This window comes from Rhineura floridana, chromosome 1 (genome assembly GCF_030035675.1).
Source record: "Rhineura floridana isolate rRhiFlo1 chromosome 1, rRhiFlo1.hap2, whole genome shotgun sequence".
In the NCBI taxonomy this organism is placed as follows: Eukaryota; Metazoa; Chordata; class Lepidosauria; order Squamata; family Rhineuridae; genus Rhineura; species Rhineura floridana.
Window position 1 is genome coordinate 256,753,880 of NC_084480.1, and position 24,532 is coordinate 256,778,411.

Genomic DNA, 24,532 nt, shown 5'->3' on the forward strand with positions numbered 1-24,532 from the left:
GCTCTATTGAAAAGTGACTGCTGGGGGTATCTCTGTTATTTTGGATATGTGGATAAATATTTTGGAAGAACTATATAGCACTAAATGCTTGCATGAGGCAACTCATATTGGCATTTATTTTATGTAACTGAATATATTTTGCTATTAATTTTTTGTTGTTGTAATGATGATTATACACTTATAATTTGTCACCTTTGCAATTTGAAAAACAGAGCTTTTTTAATGTTGGAATTCACAACTCCAGAATAAAGATATATAGTGTGTAAGCCAATAATAACCAGTTCATGTGTGATCTAGGATATTTTCATAGGAAATATTAAATCTAAATCAAATTGAATTTGGTTTACCATTTCAGGAAAGGACCGTAACAATTAGAAGACAAACTGTAGGAGGATTTGGATTAAGTATCAAGGTAGTGTGCATTTTCTCCTACTGTTTTATATAGTATATCAGAAATGCCTTTTGTCTTGTGAAGAATGCATTTAATGGGATCAGAAGGTGTTTTTGTATTATTACCTGCACTTTCAATGAGCTGAAAAGTTTAATTATATGTTGGTTTATCTTTACAATAGACAATCAGTTCAAGCTTTTTTTCCTCATAGTTAACAGGGGAGCCACAGAGGCAATATCACATTGAGATTCAGTTTGTGCTTATAAGGTTTGATATATGCATATAAAGGATAGTCAGCTGTACAGTCTGGTTTTTTGTTCAGTGGTACTTTAATTACTTAAGTACTTATTAATGAAGGCTAAATTACAGTAGCAAGCTCATGGAGTAACCATTGAGTTCCTACCTATTCTTTATTAATTTCACAGTTGCTTATTAATAAGATTGAAGATGATACTATTTCTCCATTGTATTTTTTTTGTTAGAAGTGGAATGATTAATCCACATGTGGGTTTTTTGTGATCTATCTCAGAAAAGCTTTGGAAACATAAGAAAAAAAGGAAGTTAATTTTGAATGGTATAACTTAACTCTAACCATATGAAGGAATGAACATATTTTTTTAAATAAAGTTCTCAGGATGGTAGTGGAATAGTCATATCAATGTATGTTTAACAGAAATATCCTTATGAAAAGGAAACTTACCGGTTCTTAAAGCTAGGGTAGTGTTTATCTTACTAGAACTGCCTAGTTAAAGCTAAATGCTATTGGTGCACTCTAAGGAAGAGTGAAAATAGAAACAAACATGATTTTGTTGTTGTTTAAAGCCACTGCATGTTATTTTTTGCATGAATTTTAACAATAATAAGAGTAAGCTGTGTAATTGTGCATGAACTAGGAATTTGAAACTTTGAACATTGGTAGCTTTTTTTAAAAAAAAAGCTACTACCTAATTTATGATTTTGCTAAAGAAAGTTCAAAATTGTTTGGCGTTGGAATATAATCAAAATCTAATAGTTTTGAGCATAAGAAAATGATTACTTTGGACAAAAAACAAATTGCATTCACATTCCATTCCTTCACTTAATTTCATATGGCTTGTGCAATGTTTTATCTACCATCTATCTACCATCATGCCATAAGTTACTGGCCATGCCTGTAATCAGGGTTCTGAAACAGAGTTTAGGAACTTCTTTGGGTTTATTTTAGCCGGAGCTAACAACAGATATAATTACAAAACAGATATAGGGGAATAGCAGAATTCACATGAGATGATGGTAGGAATGTGTGATCAACTCCTACTCTGTCAAAATCCATGTTGGTCCATTCATGTACTTCAAAGGATATTGCTTGTGTAAATAAGTAAGTAAATAGATAAATAATATCTGATAAACTGGTCTTGATACTCAGCGAGTCAGAAAACAACACTGTGATGACTGATGGGGGTCCTCCCCCCGCCCTTCACCGTCCTGAGAGGCAATTCCCCACCCTAGGCAATTGATCCTGGTAAATATCCTTCTCTGCCAAGGCTGTGCACTCTCACAACAGCTCTGCAGTGTAGGTAGCTTCCACCACCCCTTATACTGATTAACCACTCCGAGCCACGGGGAAACTCAGAGCCCAGAAAACTTGCCGGAAATTCCAAAGGGCAAGAGCCAAGGAAACATTCCTTTTCCTGCAGCCTTAGGAAAACATCCAATTTATACAGTAGTCATAGTCAATGGTCAAGGTACCAGGTTTAGAACTAACCTTCTCCTGAAATGAACACACACTGGTAAATACAAGTAAATTTATTAAAGAATAAAAGGGGTGCACAGTTACAGCAGCAAAATGGTTCCTTAATATCCACACCCAAGAGGGGCAAGGTAAAACATAGGGAGTTCAATGACAATAAAGAAAACAACAAAGACTAATTAGTCTAGCCTAGTACTCACTTAGAGGCTTTCAATTGGTTAGCCACCTCTCCTCAGAGAGATAACAGTCAGGATAGTTGATGGCAAAATGGAACCTCACCGGGCAACATCAAGTAGGCATGATGGGACCCAGAAGAGGAACAAACATTAGAGTTTACTGCCCATACTTATGGCAAAATTCCCCAGCCACAGACCAGAGACAATTAACCAATCGGGGCCAAATCATACATCCTCCCTGCAGCCTGCCAGACATCATGTCTTCCATGGAGCCAGTCCTCTGCTGACAAGAAGGTGTTAAGTCGGGCCTGTGATTACACATCTTCCCTAAAGCTTTCCAGACTTTAGATCTTGTTGGAGCCAGGCCTCTGCTGATAAGGTGTTAGAGTGGGCCTCTGATTACACATTCTCTCTGAAGCTGGGCAGACAACTGCCACTCGTGGCCTCATTGCAACAACCAAATGTTAACCTGTGAAGATCCCACCATTCCCTGCTACACAACCATCTACAAACACTGTCTGCATTAAAAAAAAAGGGGAGGGTCCAATACCATACTTTTGGCTTCTTGAAACTTACGTCTTGGCCCTTTTCCATTTAATTTCCCCCCCAATTTTCACAAACAATTGTATGTTGTCCTTAATGGCTAATCAAAATGAAATATGAGCTAAGGGTTTGATCCAAAGGATATGCAGTCATAATAGGGTCTGATACGCAAATAACACTTGTGGTTTTCTGGTTATTGGTCATGATTTCGAAGACATTAGTTCCTGTGCCCCCTGTTTTTCTCTGTGCCCATCTCTGTAATCCACTTTTTTTCTGTTTTTCTACAAGTTAGTAGATGTTGGTTTTTCTCCCTTAGTCCATATCCATTAAGGATATACAAGTTACAACCTTTTCCTTGTAACAAAAAAACCTCACAAACCTCTCAATATATGCATTTTTGCCACGCTTCCCATGAGCTTTTCTTGCGCACAGGATCAGTATGGCATAGTGCAGGGATGGGGAGTGTGTGGGCCTCCAGGTGTTGTTGAACTCCAACTTCCCTCAGTCTTGGCCATCATAGCCAATGGGCAGTGATGATAGGGACTGCAGTATAGCAACATCTGGAGAGTCACAGATTCCTCATCCCAAGCATAGTAGATAGAGTAGTGAGTTTGGATCATGTTTTACCATTTAGGTGAAACTAGTTATGGAGTAGTTAATTTTCTATGCATTGGATTTAGCAACCAAAGCTTATTGGAAAAGTTGTAAGAAAATATCTCGTGCCTTATGAGTGTGGATAGAGAATCATACATGCATTAGACTCCTTTGGACAAGATAGTTCTATTTCTGCATATATAGAAACTAAAAAGAAGAAGAAGAAAGCAACACATATTGAGAAAGAAATTACTTGAATATACCCAAAGCCAATACAGATATGTCCTTGTGGATTATTCTTTCTTATGATGCCTCAGTCTCCCATCGCTTAAGTGATGAGTTTCCTAAGAGCCATCTCAGATGATGACATTTGATGCAATATGAGCAAGCAATTGATTGCTGCACTTTATGACACTCACCATTGTACGAACTGCTGATGAAGTAATCATGTGAGTTGAACAGCACAACCTTGGTGTGGAAAGGGCAAGCAAATGTAGAGTATTCTGATTTATACTTTCAAAGGGGCCATTTCTGGAAAGGCAAGAAGTATAAATACATTGTTTGAAAAAGATGAGATCTGATATTAGCACTGATGTTTCTGAGTTGCTCCTAGGACTAGACAGTGTAAGGAGTAAAGCTCTCTGTCTGCAACTGAAGCATATTTTGATGAAATGCTTGTGCTCTTTATTCTGTTTTTTTAAAAAGAAAAAGACAATAAAGCACAGAAACTATCAAACTAAGTAGTTTATTTTGTTTTCCACTTCATCCCCCCCCCCATGGAGCACCTGTTATCTTTCTTATAATTCTCCTTTTCTTTTGTTCCATATTTCTTATTCATTTTCTAACTGACTTCTGTGCATGTGAGAATGAGAAAAACAGTAGAAAGTAACAAAGAAAACCTTCACATTCCTTTCAATTGAATGTCCTTAAGTCTTGCTTTCTATTGTATGCCTTTGTTTATCTGTTCCTTGTCAGCATGACAAGAAATGATCACAGCATGGCCACTGTTTCAGAACTATGCCCATTTTCCTTTTTTTTATAAAGTGGACTTGATATAGTAATCTCTGGAGAATCTGGGGAAAACTTGCAGTGAGTTTGCTTTCTTTTGTCAACAGTTTCTCATTGTTCTGTTCACACCCCGCTCTGCTGATGCTGCCAATAGCCAGAGCTTGGAAAAGTTACTTTTTTTAAACTACAATTCCCATCAGCCCCAGCCAGCATGGCCACTGGATTGGGCTGATGGAAGTTGTAGTTAAAAAAAGTAACTTTTCCAAGCTCTGCCAATAGCCTTTATCCTCCTTAACAATAGAATTGATTACATTCTTATGCTTCTTATTAAAAGGAAAAGGAAAACCGTTTCCCCTCTGAATACAACAAAGTTAAAATTTCAAGGAAATGTAGTAATATTTAGAAGTTGACAACAGACTCAGTAAAATATGGTTATTTTCATCTTTTAGGGAGGAGCAGAGCATAATATTCCAGTGGTTGTTTCCAAAATTTCCAAAGAACAACGAGGTAAGTTTCTGTGCCAGACAATTTTCTCAATAGGTTAGGTACAATATCCCCAAGTTTATACCTTTATTTTGAGGTGTCTTCATAGCTTTTTTTAAAAAATTGCAAATACAGGTCTTAAATTTGAATGGCAGGAGTATTTTGAACATTTTGTTAAGTAAAATAGACTTTTCTTTGTGAACTTTAGTCTCACGTGATTTAAAACCCTCTTATATACAAGTTTATGAAGGGCAGATTGCCACACTGAAACTTTTTAACGTGCAGCATAGATTATCAGCAGCATAGATGTCTGTACCCAGTATAGTAGCCATGGTGGACATGCAGTGTGCCAAGCATTCCCCAAGTGAATGAGAAGTTTCTGTTTTCATGAAACTCCATTTGTGCATCCAGAGCCAGGGTATACTTATATGCATCATAGAATCATAGAGAATCATAGAATAGTTGAGGATAAAGCCAAAGGGGAACAAGTGGAAAGTGGATTATAGCCAGCAAGAACAATTTTCATAGCAGTCCTCTTCTTTGGCTAGATCCTTGATGTATAACACAGACTAAATGCACATCTCATACTAATGTGCAGATAGGAACATGGCTGTCCATCTGAATTAGCACTTCTCTTTATTCCGAGAGCATTTTATGCAGTTCTTTTTAAAATGTGCAGATTTCATGCAGAAACTGGATGGAAAGTTACATGGACCGTAAATAGATGGCTATAACCATCTCTAGCTGAATCCCTACCTGATCTCACTCAGATCATCCTTTCAAGACCCCCTCCAACCTTGAATCCTAACACTACATTTACAAATGAGAGCTGTAGTAGTGCATTATCAAATGACAGCTGTTCCTTACATCTTGAGATTCAAGACTAGAAGTGTGTTCTAGATGCAAAGGGGAAATCAAGTTTCTCAATAAGTTTGAATAGTTGCAGAAAATATAAATTTATGTATAAATATAAAACCTGCCATGAGTTTGTTTCCTTTTGTCACCTATTTCTCGTTGTTCTATTCACACCTTGCTCCATGGATGCAGCCAATGGAAAAATATGGAAAGGGTTGAAATCAAAAGCATGCCTTTCCTTTTTCTCCTTCTTTTGTTTCTATCAGCGGAACTCTCGGGTTTGCTGTTCATAGGAGATGCAATTCTACAGGTAGGTAAACCTATTCACTTTTGTCACATTTGAGTAATGCAAAGTCTGACCTGAGTGAATCCTATGCTCAACATATTTTTTTTTACTTAACAGATTAATGGGATTAATGTAAGAAAATGCAGGCATGAAGAAGTGGTGAGCTTATACTCTCTTTTCTAAAACATTTTGGTTTCTAATGTAGGTCGACATAGCTGCACTTCTTTCACAATGTTCATCATTTTGTTCTGTAAGTAGAGAAGTCAATTTCCTCCAAGGTTGCTAAATGATCCATTCTGTCTTTCAATATTTTCGCCTCATAGTGGAATAGGTTTACTGACCTCAGTTGTGTTACAGCAAAAGTGAGCATTTTATTTCTTAGGATTTGTAGGTACTTTATTTCTTATGTATTCTGCCTACCTCGTTTAAGCAGTTCTATCATGACTGGTTAAGTGGAGCCCCCCATTACATGTTAATCATGTGGAGGGTTCTGATGGGCAGAAGGGGAGTAGGATCATGCTACTAGTCCCACGTCCAACATTATGCATCCACACATTGAGCATGGATGTCTAAAGTGGAACCCCTAAATGTCAACAGCTCGGTATGATTAGAATCATAGAATCATAGAGTTGGAAGGAGTCTTGTAGGCCATCGAGTCCAACCCCCTGCTCACAGCAGGAAATCCACAGCTAGAGCATCTCCCACAGATAGCTGTCCAGCCTCTGCTTGAAGACATCCAGCGAAGGGGATCCCACCACCTCCCTAGGCAGTCGGTTCCATTGCCGAACTGCCCTTACTGTCAAGAAGTTCCTTCTAATGTCCAATCTGAATCTACGCTCCTGCAACTTAAAACCATTAGACCTAGTCCTACCCTCTGGGGCAGCAGTGAACAAATCTGTACCCTCCTCTATGTGACAGCCCTTCAGGTACTTAAAGGGTGCAATCATGTCACCCCTCAGCCTTCTCTTCACCAGACTGAACATGCCAAGTTCCTTCAACCTTTCCTCATAAGACTTGTTCTCCATTCCAGCTATCATCCTCGTCGCCCTCTTCTGAACCCGCTCCAACTTGTCTATATCTTTCTTAAAAAGAGGCGCCCAGAACTGAACGCAGTATTCCAGATGAGACCTGACTAATGTAGAATATAGTGGGACTATTACTTCCCTCGACCTGGAAACTATAGCTCTGTTTATGCAGCCCAAAACCGCGTTTGCCTTTTTTGCTGCAGCATCACACTGCTGGGTCATGTCCAACTTGCAATCCACTACAATTCCAAGGTCCTTCTCACACGCACTACTGCTAAGCCGGGTATTTCCCATCCTGTACCCATGCATTTTGTTTTTGTGGCCTAAATGCAGAATCCTGCATTTGTCTTTATTGAATTTCATTTTATTAATTTCAGCCCAATTTTCTAGTCTATCCAGGTCCCTTTGGATTTTATTCCTGTCTTCCATTGTGTTAGCTATCTCTCCCAGTTTCGTATCATCTGCAAACTTCATAAGGCTTCCCTCCACCCTGTCATCTAAGTTATTGATAAAAATGTTGAAGAGTATCGGCCCCAGGACAGAACCCTGTGGCACTCCACTCGAAACCACCTTCCAGTCCGAAGCAGAGCCACCGACGACCACTCTTTGAGTACGGTTTTCCAACCAGTTGTGAATCCACCTGACAGTATTTCCATCTAGTCTGCATTTGACCAGTTTGCTAATCAAAAAGTCGTGGGGGACTTTGTCAAACGCTTTGCTGAAATCTAGATAGATGACATCTACAGCATTTCCACCATCTACTAAGCTAGTGACCCGATCAAAAAAAGAGATGAGATTAGTTTGACAGGATTTTTTCTTGACAAACCCATGGTGGCTCCTACTAATCACAGCATTGTCATCTAGATAGTTGCCAATGGACTCTTTTATTATCCGTTCTAATATCTTTCCCGGTATTGAAGTCAGACTGACCGGCCTGTAATTCCCCGGATCTTCTTTTTTACCCTTTTTAAAGAGCGGGATGACGTTTGCCCGTCTCCAATCCTCCGGCACCTCTCCCGTTCTCCAGGATTTCTCAAAGATGATGGCAAGAGGTTCCGAGAGTACATCTGCTAGTTCCTTCAATACTCTGGGATGCAGTTCATCAGGCCCTGGAGATTTGAACTCATTTAGGTTAACTAGGTATTTCCTGACTATCTCCTTATCAATCTTGAACTGCAATCCCGACTCCTTACTGAGATTGCTACCGATGCAAGGTTGCACACTGTTCTCTTTTTGGGAGAAAATGGAGGCAAAATAGGCATTGAGCAGTTCTGCCTTTTCCTTGTTATCAACATTTTGCCATCCTCATTGAGCAGCAGTCCCACTGTTTCCTTGGTCTTTCTCTTGCTTCGAACATATCTGAAAAACCCCTTTTTGTTGTTCCTCGCTTCCCTCGCCAGCCTCAGCTCATTCTGGGTTTTAGCTTTCCTTACGCTATTCCTGCAAGCCCGAGCCACTTAAGGTGCCAATCAAACTGTTTATTCGAATGCAAATTATTTAAGGAGGGGGGTCTAATTTGGATTGGGACTGCAGCATGGGGCAATGAGTTAAATCCCCTCTTTGTCTTTCCTACCTGGTTTCAATTTTGATTGGGCCCGTCACACTAGCTGTTCACACAATTGCTGATTGCTTGAATAGTGTCTCAGCCAGTTTGACTCTAAAAGTTAGATGTCTTGCATAGTCGAGTGATTTAAGAATGCCTTAAAGATGTGAACTCAAGGGAATTGTAGCTTTTTTAAAAAAGATACTGACACAGACACTTGCAAAATGTATCAAATATAAATGTAAATGAGTTTCTGGCTTCATAAAGTCACTCTTTTAATCTTAATTGTATATTGCATTATATGATGCTCAATAAAGAATTAAATAATTTTTCTAATCCCATTTCTTGGAGTTATACTTCACTTTTAGTTTCGTGGTTATTTTATATATAGCTCATCAACTTTCAGAGTCTGGTTTGTTTACAAAGAAACTTAAAATCCTTTGCTGGGCTTTTGTATACTGAGGCTAAGATGTTTATTTACTGTGTCTTCAAGCCTTGGTGTTCCAACAGTGATCAGATTACTTTAGTCAGTAGTTAAGCTAATGCAGAAAATCTCTCAGTGGGTGCAAAATGAGGTATTGGGACTTCAAGAAAAGGTTCAGTTGTATCTTTGAGTGCAGTGCTATTCTGCCATGCTGCTATGTCATTGTTCTGTGTTCAGAGTCAGTGAAGCAAGATATGAAATGAAAGCCAAGTTATGCTGGCTCTCTTGTTAACTTGATTATGCTTTCTATGATGAATATTTCTTTTCACTTATAATTTACATAGCCAGTCATGCTTACATTTTTGCACATGACAAATGCTTAACAATATTTTTAGGCAGAGATGTAAAGTAGGTACTTGTTTGCAAACCTTTGATCAAGTCTGGATATTTTTATAGATGACTCTTCTCATGCAATTAATCACAACAAAGCAGACACAAACAAATGCAAATGAATCAATAATGATTTCACTGAGTGTTTTTTTTTTAGAAACTTAGGGTGCGGGCACTTCAGTAAAAGGACTACAGCAAGATTTAAGCAATGTGCTATTCTAGGCAGGGTATTACAGTTGAACCCTCCACTCCTGCATTGTGATGCGTATCAGATCCTGGAGTTCTTGATCCTGGCAGCTATTATTCTCTCCTTACCTATCTTTGATAATGCATTAACATCTCACATCTTTGGACATCAAATTGTTCACCACCGTGCCTGGCCCCAGACTCTCAGCAGTTGTTTCTGTTCTCCCCTGGAAGTGTTTTACATCTGGCATGCGCATATTTTCCATATGAGGCCGGCCATCACTGCGGGTATTAGCTTCACCTATCGTGCGAAGGCAAGAATGTCTTTGAAGTCAAGACTAGGGGCGTCAAGCCCCTCCCACTCCCCAGTTCATTCTTGCCTTCGTACGAACAAGATTGACATTTCTATAGCGTAGCATTAAGCTAAGTCTTTAGTGTTTGTTTGTGTATTTGTTTGATAGGGTGTGGAGGTATTGTTACTTGTGTGTCTCCCAAGTGCTTTCCTTCCCTCTGTCTTGTGTTTAACACTGTTTACTTGATTCCTGGGGAATTTCCTTGGGGGATGTTCTCCCTTGCCCGGGCCGTTTATTTCCCCTGTTGTTTGCCTGACGGCTCTTAGAGAGACCGCAGCTGCGGTTCTCCACGTTTTTGGCTGTTTGAGTTATTTTCTCCCCGGGTTCTGCCGCATCCCTCGGGAGCCTGCGGCTGCGACTCTACTGTAGCGGCTTTTCTCTGTTGGGCTGCCTCGAGCCGCGCTCCGTGGCGTCCTTAGGGAGACCGCGGCTGCGGTTCTCTCTACTCTCAGGCAGGAGCTTGCGGCTGCGGCTCCCTGCGTTATCCCGCCACCTGTTTTGAGCCTTCCCGACCCACGTTTTTTGGCCGCTTGAGAATACCTTCCTGGGTTCTGCCGCACTCCTCGGGAGCCTGTGGCTGCGGCTCTCCTATAGCGGCTTTTATCCTTGGGCTGAGCCTCACTCCGTGGCTTTAAACTCCCTGCTGCGAAGAGCTCTGCAGTCAGCGGCTGCGGCTGCTTTTCTACTGCTGCCTTACCCGTTACAACATTCTCCTGGCCGTTCCCTGCTTGGGTTTTTTTCAGAGCCGCGAGTGCGTTTATCGGCCCCGCGGCTGCTGTTGTGAGACTGTGCTGGGCAGCCCCTGCCCCAGTTCGCTGGTACAAGTCCGCCATTGCTCCTTCTTCATCTCTGCCATTTTTTGATCATATTTTCCCGCTCTTTTTACGGGCGCCATTTTGTTTGTCCCTTTTTTCCCTGCCTTTTCTGTTACTCTCTCCTGTATTAACCAAGGGGGATCTGCCTTGCAAGGGCTCCCTGTATGTGTGTTGCAGATAGGACCCTATAACTATACTAGGGTTTCTTTTCCACACGACTACTGCTGCTGCTCATTGCAACTGTCTGCTCATCATCAAGGCTGTGGCTCTGATCTCAGTTGCTGGACTGTACATTCTGCCCCATTCGTGGCCGTGTGCTGAGGCTCTTTATTCTGTGCACAAGCTCTTGGACTGTACATTCTGCCCCCTCCGTGGCCGTGTACCAAGCCTGAACTAGTCTGCATTATATTGATGCTGTTACCATCGTACATTCTGCCCCCTCTGTGGCCGTGTACCGAGCCTGAAGTCTAGTCTGCATTATATTCACGTTGTTACCATCGTACATTCTGCCCCCTCTGTGGCCGTGTACCAAGCCTGAAGTCTAGTCTGCATTATATTCACGTTGTTACCATCGTACATTCTGCCCCCTCTGTGGCCGTGTACCAAGTCTGAAGTCTAGTCTGCATTACATTCACGCTGTTACCATCGTACATTCTGCCCCCTCTGTGGCCGTGTACTTAGCCATCTGCCAGTGCATTCTACCCCCTCTATGGTCGTGTAGTGCGCCTGTTCGGGTCTCTACATTCTGCCCCCGCTGTGGCCGTGTACTGCACCCATAGTGAATATAAGATGGCGGAACAGCCAGACATGTCTCAGACAGCCAAGCCACAACCATCTAAGGCAACTAAGACTAAGCATGCCAAAGCACTGGCTAAGACTAAACATCTTTCCAGCCACAGCAAACCGAAGTGTCCACGCTATGCTTCTGTTCCGAACCCCACCTCAGCAGTCCAGGAACAGCTAACGGATATCTTTCATTCCCCCGCTGCTTCTTCCGATGAGGAGGACTTTACTGGCTTTCCTACTCAGCCAACACTTAACCAGCCTCCTCCCATATTGCCGCACAGGGCTTATCCTACGTCACAGCCCACTGAGCCACCTACTCAGGCACAACCATCTGCTTCAACGGGGCTGCAGCTGTCTCATGAGTTTCTTTCACAACTTCAGGGCATGCTGTCATTTTTTACTCAAATGCAGTCACCACCACAAGTCCCCGCCATACCTCAACACGCTATGGACCAATATGTAGGTCATGAGGCAAATCCTTCCTGCTCCCCAAATCCTTTTGACGTAGCTAGAGGCAGATGTATTGATGACACTTCATATGGGGAGGAGTCACCCTTTGCTGATCATGCTGAAGGAGACGAATGGAGTGACTCTTCGGAACATGAGGAGGATACATCGTATCGCTTGTTTAATGCCTCAGATTATCAACCTCTAGCTCGCAGGGTGGTTAACACCCTTGGTCTCCAAGCTGCGCCCCCAACAGCTGCCGCTCCAGCTATTAAAGGAGCCAGGGTTCTCAAATCTCCTGTACCTACTGAGCATTACATCCCGGTGCCGGATCCCATCGCTAAACTGGCCACCGAAGAATGGTCTCATCCATTCCAAACTCGCCGCTTCAAGAACCTGGCTGACAAACTTTACTCTCTAGCTCCTGACTTTGCCACCAAGCTGGCCATTCCCGGCATAGACGAGCCGATCGCTAGCCTAGTTTCGCGATCTCTTTTGCCTAGGGAAGGAGAATCCCAACTAAAGAATGCTACTGAGCAAAGATTAGACTTCGCTCTCCGCAAAAATCATGAGGCCACTGCTTTCTCCATGCGAGCCTCTGCATCAGCTTCCATCTTCTCCAGGGCAGCAATGATGTGGCTGGATGATCTTCTAGAGGACCCTAACCCTGATCCTGCTTCTCTCAGAAGGTCACTGATAAAGTTGCGCAAGACAGCGGCATTTGTAGCTGATGCTACTTTGGATGCCACTCAACTGGGGGCACGAGCCATGACGACTCAGATAGTTGCCCAACAGACCCTCTGGCTTTGCCACTGGCAAGCTGACTCTACGGCCAGAGTGAATCTCTCCAGGGCACCTTACTCCGGATCTTTGCTCTTCGGCGAGGAAGCTCTAAAGGCAGTGCTGGTTGATCCCAAAGACGCTCACAAACCAGTTTTGGCCACTGTCAAGAACATCGATCGTAGGCCTTTCAGGCGATTTCCCTCCTTCCGCAATAACCAGCCCTTTCGAGGAATGCGGCCAGGAGGACGAGGCCGCAACTTCCGATCCTATGACTCCAGTCCCTTCAGGGGAACCTGGAACCGACGTTTCCAGGGCAGAGGTCAGTACCAAGGGCGCAGAGGTACCTCATCGTCCTCATATAGGGGAGGGTCTCGCCAGCGCAAACAGTACTAATGCACTACCGGTTGGGGGCAGACTGCTTATGTTTGGAGACCAGTGGTTGCGTCTGACTAAGGTCGCCTGGATCAGGGACCTGTTTTCTTCTGGCTATGCAATAGAGTTTTGGGCGACCGCACCAGACAAATTCCATCTATCCCCTTGCCCCAGGGCGCCGACCAGGCACAGCATCATGCAGACAGCTGTACATCACCTCTTGGACATAGCGGAGGAGCTAGCTCATCGTCATTTAACGCTCACCCTCAATGTTTTGCAGGCCTACGGCTGGCTTGTCAACTTCGACAAAAGCCATCTTCAACTGACCCAATGCCTACTACATCTAGGGGCGATGTTGGACACCCTGCAGGCGATGGTGTTTCTGTCTCCAGATCGCATAACTGCCATCACAAACATCACGAGGTCCTTGATGCAACAAACAAACGCAGACATCATGCTTCTAGCCAGGGCGCTCGGAATGTTCATCTCTACCATCCATATTGTGCCATGGGCTCGAGCCCACTCTCGCCACCTTCAGTGGGCTCTGTTGCCTTTTCAACAGGACATTGCCAACTCCAATCATTGCACCGTTCCTCTGAGCCCCGCACTGCGCCTTTCATTCCGCTGGTTGACGAGGGTCCAACATCTTTCCAGGGGCACTCCGTTCAGAGAACCTCGCAGGACTGTTGTTACTACAGATGCTAGTCTCATCGGCTGGGGAGCACACTGCAACTCCCAGTATGTTCAGGGGGGTTGGTCCACAGCAGAACAGACCCAGAGCATCAATTGGCTGCAGCTCAAGGAGGTCCACTTAGCTCTACTTCATTTTCAGTCTCTGTTCCCTTTGGACCATGTCCTCATTTGAACGGACAACACGTGTGTAAAATCACATTTGAACAGACAGGGGGGCACCAGGTCCCGTCCTCTGCAGGACCTAGCTTCCCCCATCTTCGTCTGGGCAGAACAACATCTACAATTCCTAAAAGCAGAGCATCTCAGAGGGATTTGGAATGTGACAGCAGACTGGCTCAGCAGACAACAGGTCTTTCCGGGAGAATGGAAACTTCATCCATCCATTTTCCATCGCCTCCAGCGTCGGTTTGGCGTCTTTTCAATCGACCTGTTTGCTTCCAGTCGCAATTATCAGCTTCCCAGGTACTTTGCCCGATACCTGGACACAACAGCGGAAGCAGTGGATGCTCTGTCAATACCGTGGCCAGACGGTCTTTTCTACGCCTTCCCTCCCATACCGCTGTTAGCCAAATCCTTGTGGAAGGCGCGGAGCGAGAGGGCACTTTTGGTTCTGATAGCACCATATTGGCCACGCCGACCGTGGTTCTCGGATCTTCTTGCAATGTCGGTGATGGATCCTTGGACACTTCCAGTCAGGCCAGATCTTCTATCCCAGGGTCCAGTATGGCATCAGGACCCCACTTGGCTCAATCTAACAGCATGGCTTTTGAACGGGGACATGTGAGGTCGGCTGGCCTGTCTGAAGCTGTTATTGATATTATCTTAGCCTCGAGATGACCATCTACCACCCGTATTTATCAACATACTTGGGTGGCTTTCTCCAAGTGGTGCCAGTCTCACCACTGCGATCCATCCCAGGCCACTATGCATCAGGTGCTGCAATATCTCCATAGCGGCTTTTTGATGGGACTCAGACCCAACACTCTACGTCGACATGCATCCACTCTGTCGTCCATCCTTTCAGTGTCCTCCACTGGTGCCCCTATTTCCTCACATCCGTTCATTAAACGTTTCCTCAGAGGCACTGCTTTATGTTCACCGGCTGTAATCCACCGTTTTCCCTCATGGAGTCTGTCCAAGGTCCTACAAGCTTTACAACGCCCACCATTTGAACCCCTTAGGACTGTGCCTTTACGTCTACTGTCCTTCAAGGTCTTGTTCCTGGTCGCCATCACTTCTGCCAGATGAGTTTCGGAACTGGGCGCATTGTCTTCTGCCCGCCATCTCTGTATCTTTCACAAGGACTCTGTTGTGCTGAAAACTGATCCTTCCTTCCGTCCCAAGGTCAACTCAGTTTTCCATTGCAATCAGGACATTGTACTCCCTTCGTTTTGCCCGAACCCCACTCATCCTCTAGAGAAGGCTTGGCATTCGTTGGATGTTCGGAGGGCTCTCAAGACCTACCTGTCTAGGACCCAGGAGATTCGACAAATGGAGTCTATGTTTGTATCCTTTCATCCAAGGTCTATGGGGCATAAAGTAGCCAATTCTACCTTATCCCGTTGGTTAAGGGCATGTATTACCTTAGCATATGAGTCCCTTAAGCTGCCAGTTCCAGCTAGTATAACAGCTCATTCTACTAGGTCAGCTGCCACTTCGGCTGCTTTTGCTACTAATGCTCCTGTTGCTGATATTTGCAGGGCTGCTGTTTGGTCTACCCCTCACTCGTTTATAAGGCATTATAAAATAGATTGTTATGCCTCTGCCGATGCCTCTTTTGCCAGACGAGTGTTGCAACAGGTTCTTAATGAAGATTAGCATGTGGGTGGTCCCTCCCTCTTATGGGCTGCTTTGGTACATCCCGCAGTGATGGCCAGCCTCATATGGAAAATGGACCATTGGTCTCACCTGAAGGGTGATTTTCATATGAGGACGGCCATCACGACCCTCCCAGTTGGAGGATGCATAGATTTTTTACTAAACCGTTATATATTATTGTTACGCTATTGCATTTAAAGCTACTAGTGAAGTCAAGACTGCTAGTTCTGTTATTTCGCTATGTTAGAGTCATGTTATTATGCATGTTATTTTCCTGCTGGCAGGCCTGTTGGCCCTGTTCTTGTATTTTTAGATATTTCTCTATAGACTCGCTGCAAATGAACTGGAGAGTGGGAGGGGCTTGACGCCCCTAGTCTTGACTTCAAAGACATTCTTGCCTTCGCACGACAGGTGGAGCTAATACCCGCAGTGATGTCCGTCCTCATATGAAAATCACCCTTCAGGTGAGACCAATGGTCCATTTTCCTTAGTGGAAATGGGTGAGTAGAAAGGCTGAATTAGGATTCTTTGAGTGATCCAGATGACCTTCAAAACATTGTTGGGGATTGGATGTTGTTTGGGCCAGCCATTCAGTGGGGATGGATTCCACCTTTCTCCATCCCATCATGGTCCCCAAAGCCTTTCCAGAATGAGTTTGCAGACTGCAGCAGCAGTGGCACCAGCAAGGACAACTTTCTTGGATGGAAGAGGCTAGCCTGTACCACTTCATGTCTGCTCATGATTCTTTGAGGGGTGCAGAAGATGTGTGGAATTTATTGACAGTGCAGCATCTTCTTCTGCCTGGGAGTTGAATTACAACTTTTATTATTGCTGGCCATTGGCTTTTTCATCTTGGGATAATGGGGGTTGGCCTTCAGCCTTCATGATCACAGGTGACGGATCATGCAGTGTCAAAACACTTCTTTACCTTTTAAAGCAGGGGTTGACAACTTTCTTGGGCCCATGGGCACATCTGCAAACTGGAGAAATTCTCATGGGCACCATGTACACAATGCAACCAAGTGCATGCCACACACTATCAAGCCTAATTTCAGTGGGTGCAGGGGATCTTATGGACACCAGGGTGCATGTGTGCTCACAGCAACCCCTGATTTAAAGAATCATGGGGGAAGGAGGGGAGGCCAAAGTGGACTTCTCCCAATCCAGAGAAACCCTCTTTAGCCTCCCCCCATCCAAGAAGATGCCACATCTGGAGCCACCAGCACTGGAGCCCCTACCTTCTTCTGGCCCACAAGTTGAGGATGATGTTCAAGCATAATCAGGCTATGTAGCCCACATGAGGTGGCTTGTGCTTCCTGCCTCAGTTATGCTCATAGAAATCAAGGAAGGGTATGTAGTTTTGCAAGCTCCCCTACTTAGTATCTTGTGACACCTCTGCTCCTCACTAACCACTTTTCTGTTGCTTCACCATCAAACCTTACCCTCCTATAGCATAAGGCCAACTGTCCTGCCTGTGCTTATGGTTCCATGGGCTGTGCTGAGAAAAAGCAAAATCATTTCTATCTACTACTGTAATATTTCTGCAAGACATTTCCCTAGTTAGTCACCTTATACATTAAGCTGGGGATTTAAAAAAGGGGAGATGTGATGACAGAGCCATTGTTTCCATGTAGAAAGCTTGTGTTTGTTCACTGGCATCTCCATTTAAAGACCTGAGGGCTGAAAGAGGCTGCTTTAGACTTTGGTGTTCTGCTCAATCATAAATGGGTAGGATTATACACACACACTATCCATGGTTTTAATCTTTCTTAAGATAATAAGGATCCATATAAGTTTTTCCTCCCTTATTTTGAATGTGTGATTAGTTCGTGTCACTTCTTCACTTCCACCTTATTTGGTGCTGCGACAGACACCATGCAACTTAACAGAGGGACCAGCATCTGGCTATAGCCATCTCTTTCCTGGGAAACAAACACATTTTATCTTTTATGAAGCATCCCACAGCTCTGCTGTTTGTGAGTTCAAGAAAAGTGTATAGAAGGATGATAAACAAGAACCTAATTATAAATCTGGTGCAAACAAATATTTGATGTGATCAAAAGCAGGTCATCTCATCCTCTCTCTGTCTTAATGTTTCTCTCCAAGAGAGCTTTGGCCCATATCTAATGAGTATATGTTAAATGGAAGGTGCTGTTGTTTTCAATGCTTTGCAAGCTGTTATTTTCAGTGCTTCACAGAAGATGAGCTTTCCTCAAGTCTGTTAAATTGATGACAATGTAAAAATATACTGTGCATTTTAATACGTTTTGTTAGCACCAAATGCAAAGTTTTATGGTTTCATTTTTTAAAACTTTTTAATGCCTTGAAGCTTCCTGTTGTATTTGCATAAGACCCTCAGTCTTCACCCTGCATAGTGTCTTCACTTGTTGGCAAAAACTGTTCCTTAGCAAAAAAATCACACTGGCTGATTTTGGGGTATATTTGGACTCCAAATATATTCAATGGAAATTTCCAGTGGAAGGGTGGGGTCACTTTGTAACCCAGAAGCCTTTTGTTTGTTTATTTGGTCACCACAAGCGTGCTTGACACTAGTAAAGCATCTTGGGCCAAAAAACCACACATTCAGAAGAAGTAGAATATTTCTGAGCAGTATACGTTGACCCCTTCTCCATGCATATTGAGTGAACAATACAATTTCTGGAGTATTTTTGGACCAGAAAGAAGATGGTAAGTGGTAACTGGCTGAAATTTGGGGATCTTGTACAGATTAAAAACTGTGACAAATCCCTATAGGTCTACGTATGTGTGAATTACACAATAAAAATTGCACCTGGGGACTAAAAGTACCCCACAAGTCTTCATGAGATCTAGACATGACATTAGAGATTTATGATTAGGATATCCTTTTTTTTTATTTAAAGTTTATTTTTTCAGAAGATTTATAAACTGCTTGTTTAAAAAAGCTCTCCAAGCAGTGTACAAATAAAACAAAGCATAGCTAAAATCATACATAAAATCAAATAAAAAGGTAACACTGGCTGCCCCTGCCCTAGTTGTAGCAAACCATTTGGACATCTATAGTTCCTACTGGTTCTGACTTGCCCAGTAGCTCCATTTGCTTCAGGGCTATACTCCTAGTAAGAAGAGAAATGTTGCTCTTCCTGCCAGGATAATATAATAGCAAAGGCAAGTAAGATGGACCTTATACGTGTTCTTACTGAGCATGCCCCGCGTTATCATTGGCTTCAAGCCAAAATTTCTTAAATTAATTAAAAATCAGCCAGGCATTTTTTTAACTTTTAAACTGCAGAAGATGGTCAGAGTATTGGGCAAGGTCAGTATTAGGATTACAGGTACTCTGTGAACATGGCTGATTTTTAATGAATTTCAACAGATTATGAGAACTCTCAGAAAAAAGTCCAAAAGGGCTCTGCGTTTTTTTCTCTCTTTTTAGACTTTGAACTCTCTATTCTCTCTGACTGTTTTGTGTATTGCCATGAAAATTTAGAGGGTTGTTAAGCAAGCGTTTCTGAGTTCAGGACTGTAAGCTTTGTAAGGTTTTATTTTGAAATGAGCTTATGGGAAGCATCAGAATGGCATGTGGGGTATTTTCAATTTAACATTGCGGAATGTGAAAAATCCCCGCTGGCTATAGTATACAGCCACTCTTGTGGCTGTATAATAGAACAGCACAATTCAACTGAAACAGTAAAAGTGTTGTGTTTCCCAATCAGTTCCAGCACAGGTCCAATAAAATCATGTCTGAAATGCCTGGTGGAAGAGGCATGACTTAAGCTGGTGCAAGAAAATGAACAGTGTAGTTACCAGTCAACTGTCAAGGGAGAGAGTGTTCCAAAGCCTGGGTGCTAATGCTGAGAAGGCCCTCTGGCAGGTCACAATTCCTCTAACCGATAGGGCCTCCCCAGCTGATCTTAAAGCCTATGCAGGACAATATGGGGAGAGACACTCCTTTTGATAGTTGGTCCCAAGCTGTTTAGGGGCTATATACATCAAAACTAATATGAATTGGGATAAGTGATGAACTGGCAGTCAATGCAGATGTTTTAAGACCAGTGTAATATGGTCCTGTACAGAAAGTCCCATAAAATCTCTGGCTATTGCCTTTTGCACCAGCTGCAGTTTGTGAACCATCTTGAAAGGCAATCCCATGGAGAATGAAACACAATAATCCATGTGTGTGGTTACTAGAACATGGATGGTCAGGCTATCCCTGTCCAGGAATAGCCATCACTGGTGAAGCACTCAAAACTGGATAAAAGAAACTTAGTGTCACTGAGGCCAATGGAGTTCCAATGGAGTTTGGGAGTTTTTGTTTTTTAAAAAAATGGAAACCATAATGTCAAACTGCCCAACTGCCTTAGGTGTTAGGGCCAGTACTACAAAGGCAATATCCATGGGCTAAGGGAAGACCCAGCCCTTGTGGACCTAGCAACGGAGCTGGTGGCTGCTGAGGAACTAACTTTCTTGCAACCCAGGGCTGACAATCAACCAAAGGGCTTGAATCCAACAATACCCACAGTGCGAGAAGACAGCTTGAATGAAGTGGAGTCTAAAGAACTCCTTAACACCCCCCCCACCTACTTCGTCATCAGGTGCCAAAGTTCCAGTAGAAGGCTGGATCCTCCTGATGTTAGAGGATCTTGAGCTTGTCAAATCTTTCCTTTCAGAGTGTAACAGCCTCTTAAGCACCTTGGTGGACATCTCTAGGAAGACAGGACAGGTTAATGGCAGTGAGCCACCAAGTTCAAGTTTAAAAGACGAGGGCCAGCAAATACCCAAGCCCGCCTCACACCCTAGGGCAGAGAGCAGGCACTCCTCAAAACATAAAAACCCCAGTGGCCGCGGAAGGGTATTCTAAAGAAGAGTAAGAACATCAAGAACCCTAAACCTCAATGATATAGAAAAATGAAGTTTAACCAACTCTTCAAATTGTTAGACAAGTCTCCGCCTCCGAATTTAGAGTTAAAAACCACGGGGCCCCTAATAAGGAAGCAAAACATAAAGTAGCATGCTCTGTTCTTGCCCCCCCCAGTCCCACTCCGTGCACTGTACCCTCCTCCCACTTCATCCACCTTCGGAGCCGTCTCTGGAACTGATATCACGCGATCTTGGGCCTCCCTCCTTGCCAACAGATTACTTGCCATGGGAAAACCCTAAAAAATCTTACTGGAACCCTGTCTTGAACCGGCGTAAGCTAGTTCTAATGAACTATCCTAAACCCGAAGGTTCACTATCCCAACACAAGCGAAAACTTCATCTCTTTGAACTTTTGGAGACTGCATCCTGCAGGCAGATATGTATATCGAATATTAACCATGTTGGTTACTTTTTTATAACTACAAAACTGTGCGTGCTGTGGTCACCTTCAGGAATGAGAGCCATGCTAGAGTGCTTTATGACAACAGAGATGCCCTTATTGTGCATGGGATCTCAGTCTTCAGATTTTTTGAGAACACGGCTCCTCCAATGCCTCTGGGCCCTTCCCATCCTCCACTAAAAACCAACAAGGGCGTAATTGCTCTCAATGCTACCATTCAGTTGATAGATCTTGACTCCTCTCCAGGTCTTGCCCCCCTTGCTTCCCTTCCCCAGGATGGAGCAGGCACCCCACCGGTGTCCTCGTCCGGGCAGTTTGAACCAGAAGAGATGCAACTAATATAATCTTTTCAAGGTTTACCCACAGAAGAGGAAAACAAAATCGTGACAAAGTTGGACTGGCTCAAAATTCTGTTGGAAAAATTGCAAGTAGAACAACACAGCTCAGCTTGTAATATAGAAACCATGTGGGATCAGAATCTGGTGGATCCTATTATCCAATCATCTGGAAAGAACTCCTGCTCCATGGTCCCTTATCATACTAAACAACAGACTGTGGCGGAAATTAATCTAATTCCTTTTAAAAATGTTTCCAGCTGTGAGGAGAGTATCCCCTCCACTAGATACTCCAAAAACAACCCCAAGCCACCCTATGACCCTTCTTGGACTGACATGTGCTATCTGAAGGATGATGAACTGGGCTCCCCCGGAAAGAACGTGTCTCCAGCTGGCCCTTCCGGCACTCAGGTTGGCCCAATTATTTCAAACATCAGCACTCGGAGCACAGCCTTCGAGATAATTTCAGCTCTGGGGGACACCTCAAAATGATGTAAAGCGTACTACCTCTATATTGCCCCAATTATGCCCCCACAAGGGCAATCGTGTAACTCCCCTAAAGATGAAGCCTTATTTAGGAAACGCTTCGAGGATGAAACATCTTCCCCCGGTGACATCCGTTGTCTGAGCTCTATCTCTGAGGTCACTGATAAATCTCTAGTTGGCAGGCAGGTCCCTCATAATTTCCTTCCTGCGCTGAGTGAACCGAGTGATGACCTCCTTCAAGCTGGAATTGCTGAGTCCTTGCCTCCCTCTAGGGAGTCTCATGTACTGAGCAAAACCTCCGCTGGTTACCCCACAAATCTACTCTCCTGGAACATATCCGGATGGAAAAATAAACTGGTGGACCTGGAGTTCACCTCCTTTTTACAGTCATTTGACATCATCTGTCTCCAGGAGACTTGGCTCCTGGAAAACCAACCCTCTTCTCTTACAAGGATTTAAAGTTTGGGTGCAACCGGTGAGGAGAACATCCCTTTTTGGATGTGCTAGTGGAGGCTTGGCTATATTGATTGCTACATCATTAGACGTACAAATTGTTGAGATCCCCGGTCCACTTCCTAACATCTGCCAGGCCTTAATTATACAAGGCCGTATGGCTCATCCAATCAATCAATTATCCCCTTATATGCGTTAATGGCTATCTTCCACCTCAAACTTCTAGACTAACGTTGCCCGTTTGGAATGACCTGGAGAATTTCATGGACAGCCTTCTGTGTGACTATCCTTCCCACTTACTTCTTATTTGTGGTGATTTTAACGCCAGGATGGGAAGTAGCTACCCCTGGTGGGAAAAAGAGCTCTGGTCTGACTTTGGAGAACCTGCTACTCTTCCTCGGTCGTCGTGGGATAAGACAATTAATAACTACAGGAAAGCCCTTTTCCATTTAATTTTTAAACTACAACTGGTGTGTTAGGGCCAGTAGGCGTCATTACAGACAACTGATAATAAGGGGGAAATGCACACCAAAATCCTTGTCCAAAATTTCAGTGACTGTGAGGTCTATATTTGATAAACCACAGATATCTCAGGATATATTATTTGTTTTCTTTTAATAAAAGTTCACCAGAACTGAACAATAATGCTTTAAAAACAATAAAAAGTGGGGGGAAATATTCTTTCAGCTATCCTTCCTAAGGAGCAGGAGATCAGCGTCTTAAAAATCCTCAAAACAAATCATACAGCGAAAATTCTGTTACAAAGCTTCTGTTTTGTTTCCATACTGCTTTTCAATTATCAATTAATGTTGCTATTATTGCTGTTATTGTTATTATGAATGAAACTTTATTTTTTATATTTATTTTTATATAAATGTTATTTTTAAATCAAACTATCAAAAACTACAAACTAAAAAAATATTAGTTGAATGTACAACAAAATCTTGCAGCATGTGGAGTGTTCCTGTTTAGTCTTTCAGTCATGCCATCATGCATGATCCCCTTTTCCATTCATTCTTCCCATCCCCCAACAGTCAGTCAGTACTCCATGACCACTGAGCAAGCTCAGTCATCACTGAGCTGGCTTTTTTTCTTTCTTTTTTTTTGGAGGGGGGGGATTCCTCCTCAGGGTAATTTATTCTAAATATTCCACTTCTACTTCTGCAAACTTTGCTGGTACTGCCTTCTTGTGTGTTGGTGGCACCATTTTGGCCAGAGAAGCAATAGCACCCACTTCTGAATATCAGAAATTGCTCTGGCATATGGATATGTACAAGTAGTGTTACCTCTGAAACTTATTTAGGTGTTTTTTTGGTTTTTATCTCTGAACAGAAACTATAGTAGACACGTGTATTTTTTAATACTATTTAGTCCTGGCCTGTTCAAAACACAATTCCCACAGAATTGTAGTCTTGTATCTAGCACGATGCTGTATAATACTGAAGTTATTATATCTGCATACCAACAGCAAGTCTGACAATCATTGCATGGGAGAAATCCATAAAGATATTAATGGAATTCACCAAATGTCCCACCACTTGGAATATTATTAAAAGTCTAAATTAGAACTTGCTAGCTTATGCCAACAATATAGCACAGTGTGTGGTGAATCTTCTCTCAAAAGCTATTTATCCAGAAAGATTTGCTACAAAATAATATTTTGATTAAAAAGAAAACACTGATATATGAATTAACTCAAGTGTAGTATGAGGTTCCACTGAAGGCACACAACTTGTGGTCTCTGTGAAACAAAACCTGGAGACACCACACACATTGAAAAGATGGTGCTATAGTGTGCATATCTTATGAAATAAGGATGGTGATAGCAGAGTATGGTTTTGTTTTGTTTTTACAGCTGAAACTAGCTTCTGTTACAGAGTTTTTGAACTAGTTTTCATGACTTGGGGTGGATTCAGCTGACCATTTACACCATGGTAATTTAAATTCTTACCACGTTACAGTTAGAACCATATGGAACTGGTAATTAACAGGGTTTTTTCCTAGAATTCTACGTTCCCAATTGATTGAAAAGAGATGTTAAAATTTACCTTTCCAGTTAGTCTGCTACTACACAAGGAGCTGCAGTTTGGAGTTTACAGGCATCCACAGGCAAACAAACCTTTCAGTTGACCTTACCAGTAGCTCTTGCCATTTTTCCCCGCTTTATATTTTTCTGTGATAGGAACTTCAGATTTATGAATTATAAGTAATTAGGGGAGCTGAAATTGTAGCAAGAACTTATATGCCTAGAGAGAATGC

General features: G+C 43.0%; 1 protein-coding gene across 8 annotated transcripts in view; it reads left to right on the plus strand.

Annotated features, from left to right (window-relative positions):
* The window catches only part of SNTG1 (syntrophin gamma 1), a 468,099-nt gene that overhangs the window by 280,507 nt on the left and 163,060 nt on the right, over window positions 1-24,532 (plus strand). For all 8 annotated transcript variants that reach the window (XM_061598525.1, XM_061598581.1, XM_061598554.1 and 5 more), the window contains 4 exons: window positions 356-412; window positions 4,891-4,948; window positions 6,046-6,089; window positions 6,183-6,224. In XM_061598525.1, coding sequence (XP_061454509.1) covers window positions 356-412; window positions 4,891-4,948; window positions 6,046-6,089; window positions 6,183-6,224 — 201 coding nt within the window. The remainder of the gene's footprint in view (window positions 1-355; window positions 413-4,890; window positions 4,949-6,045; window positions 6,090-6,182; window positions 6,225-24,532) is intronic.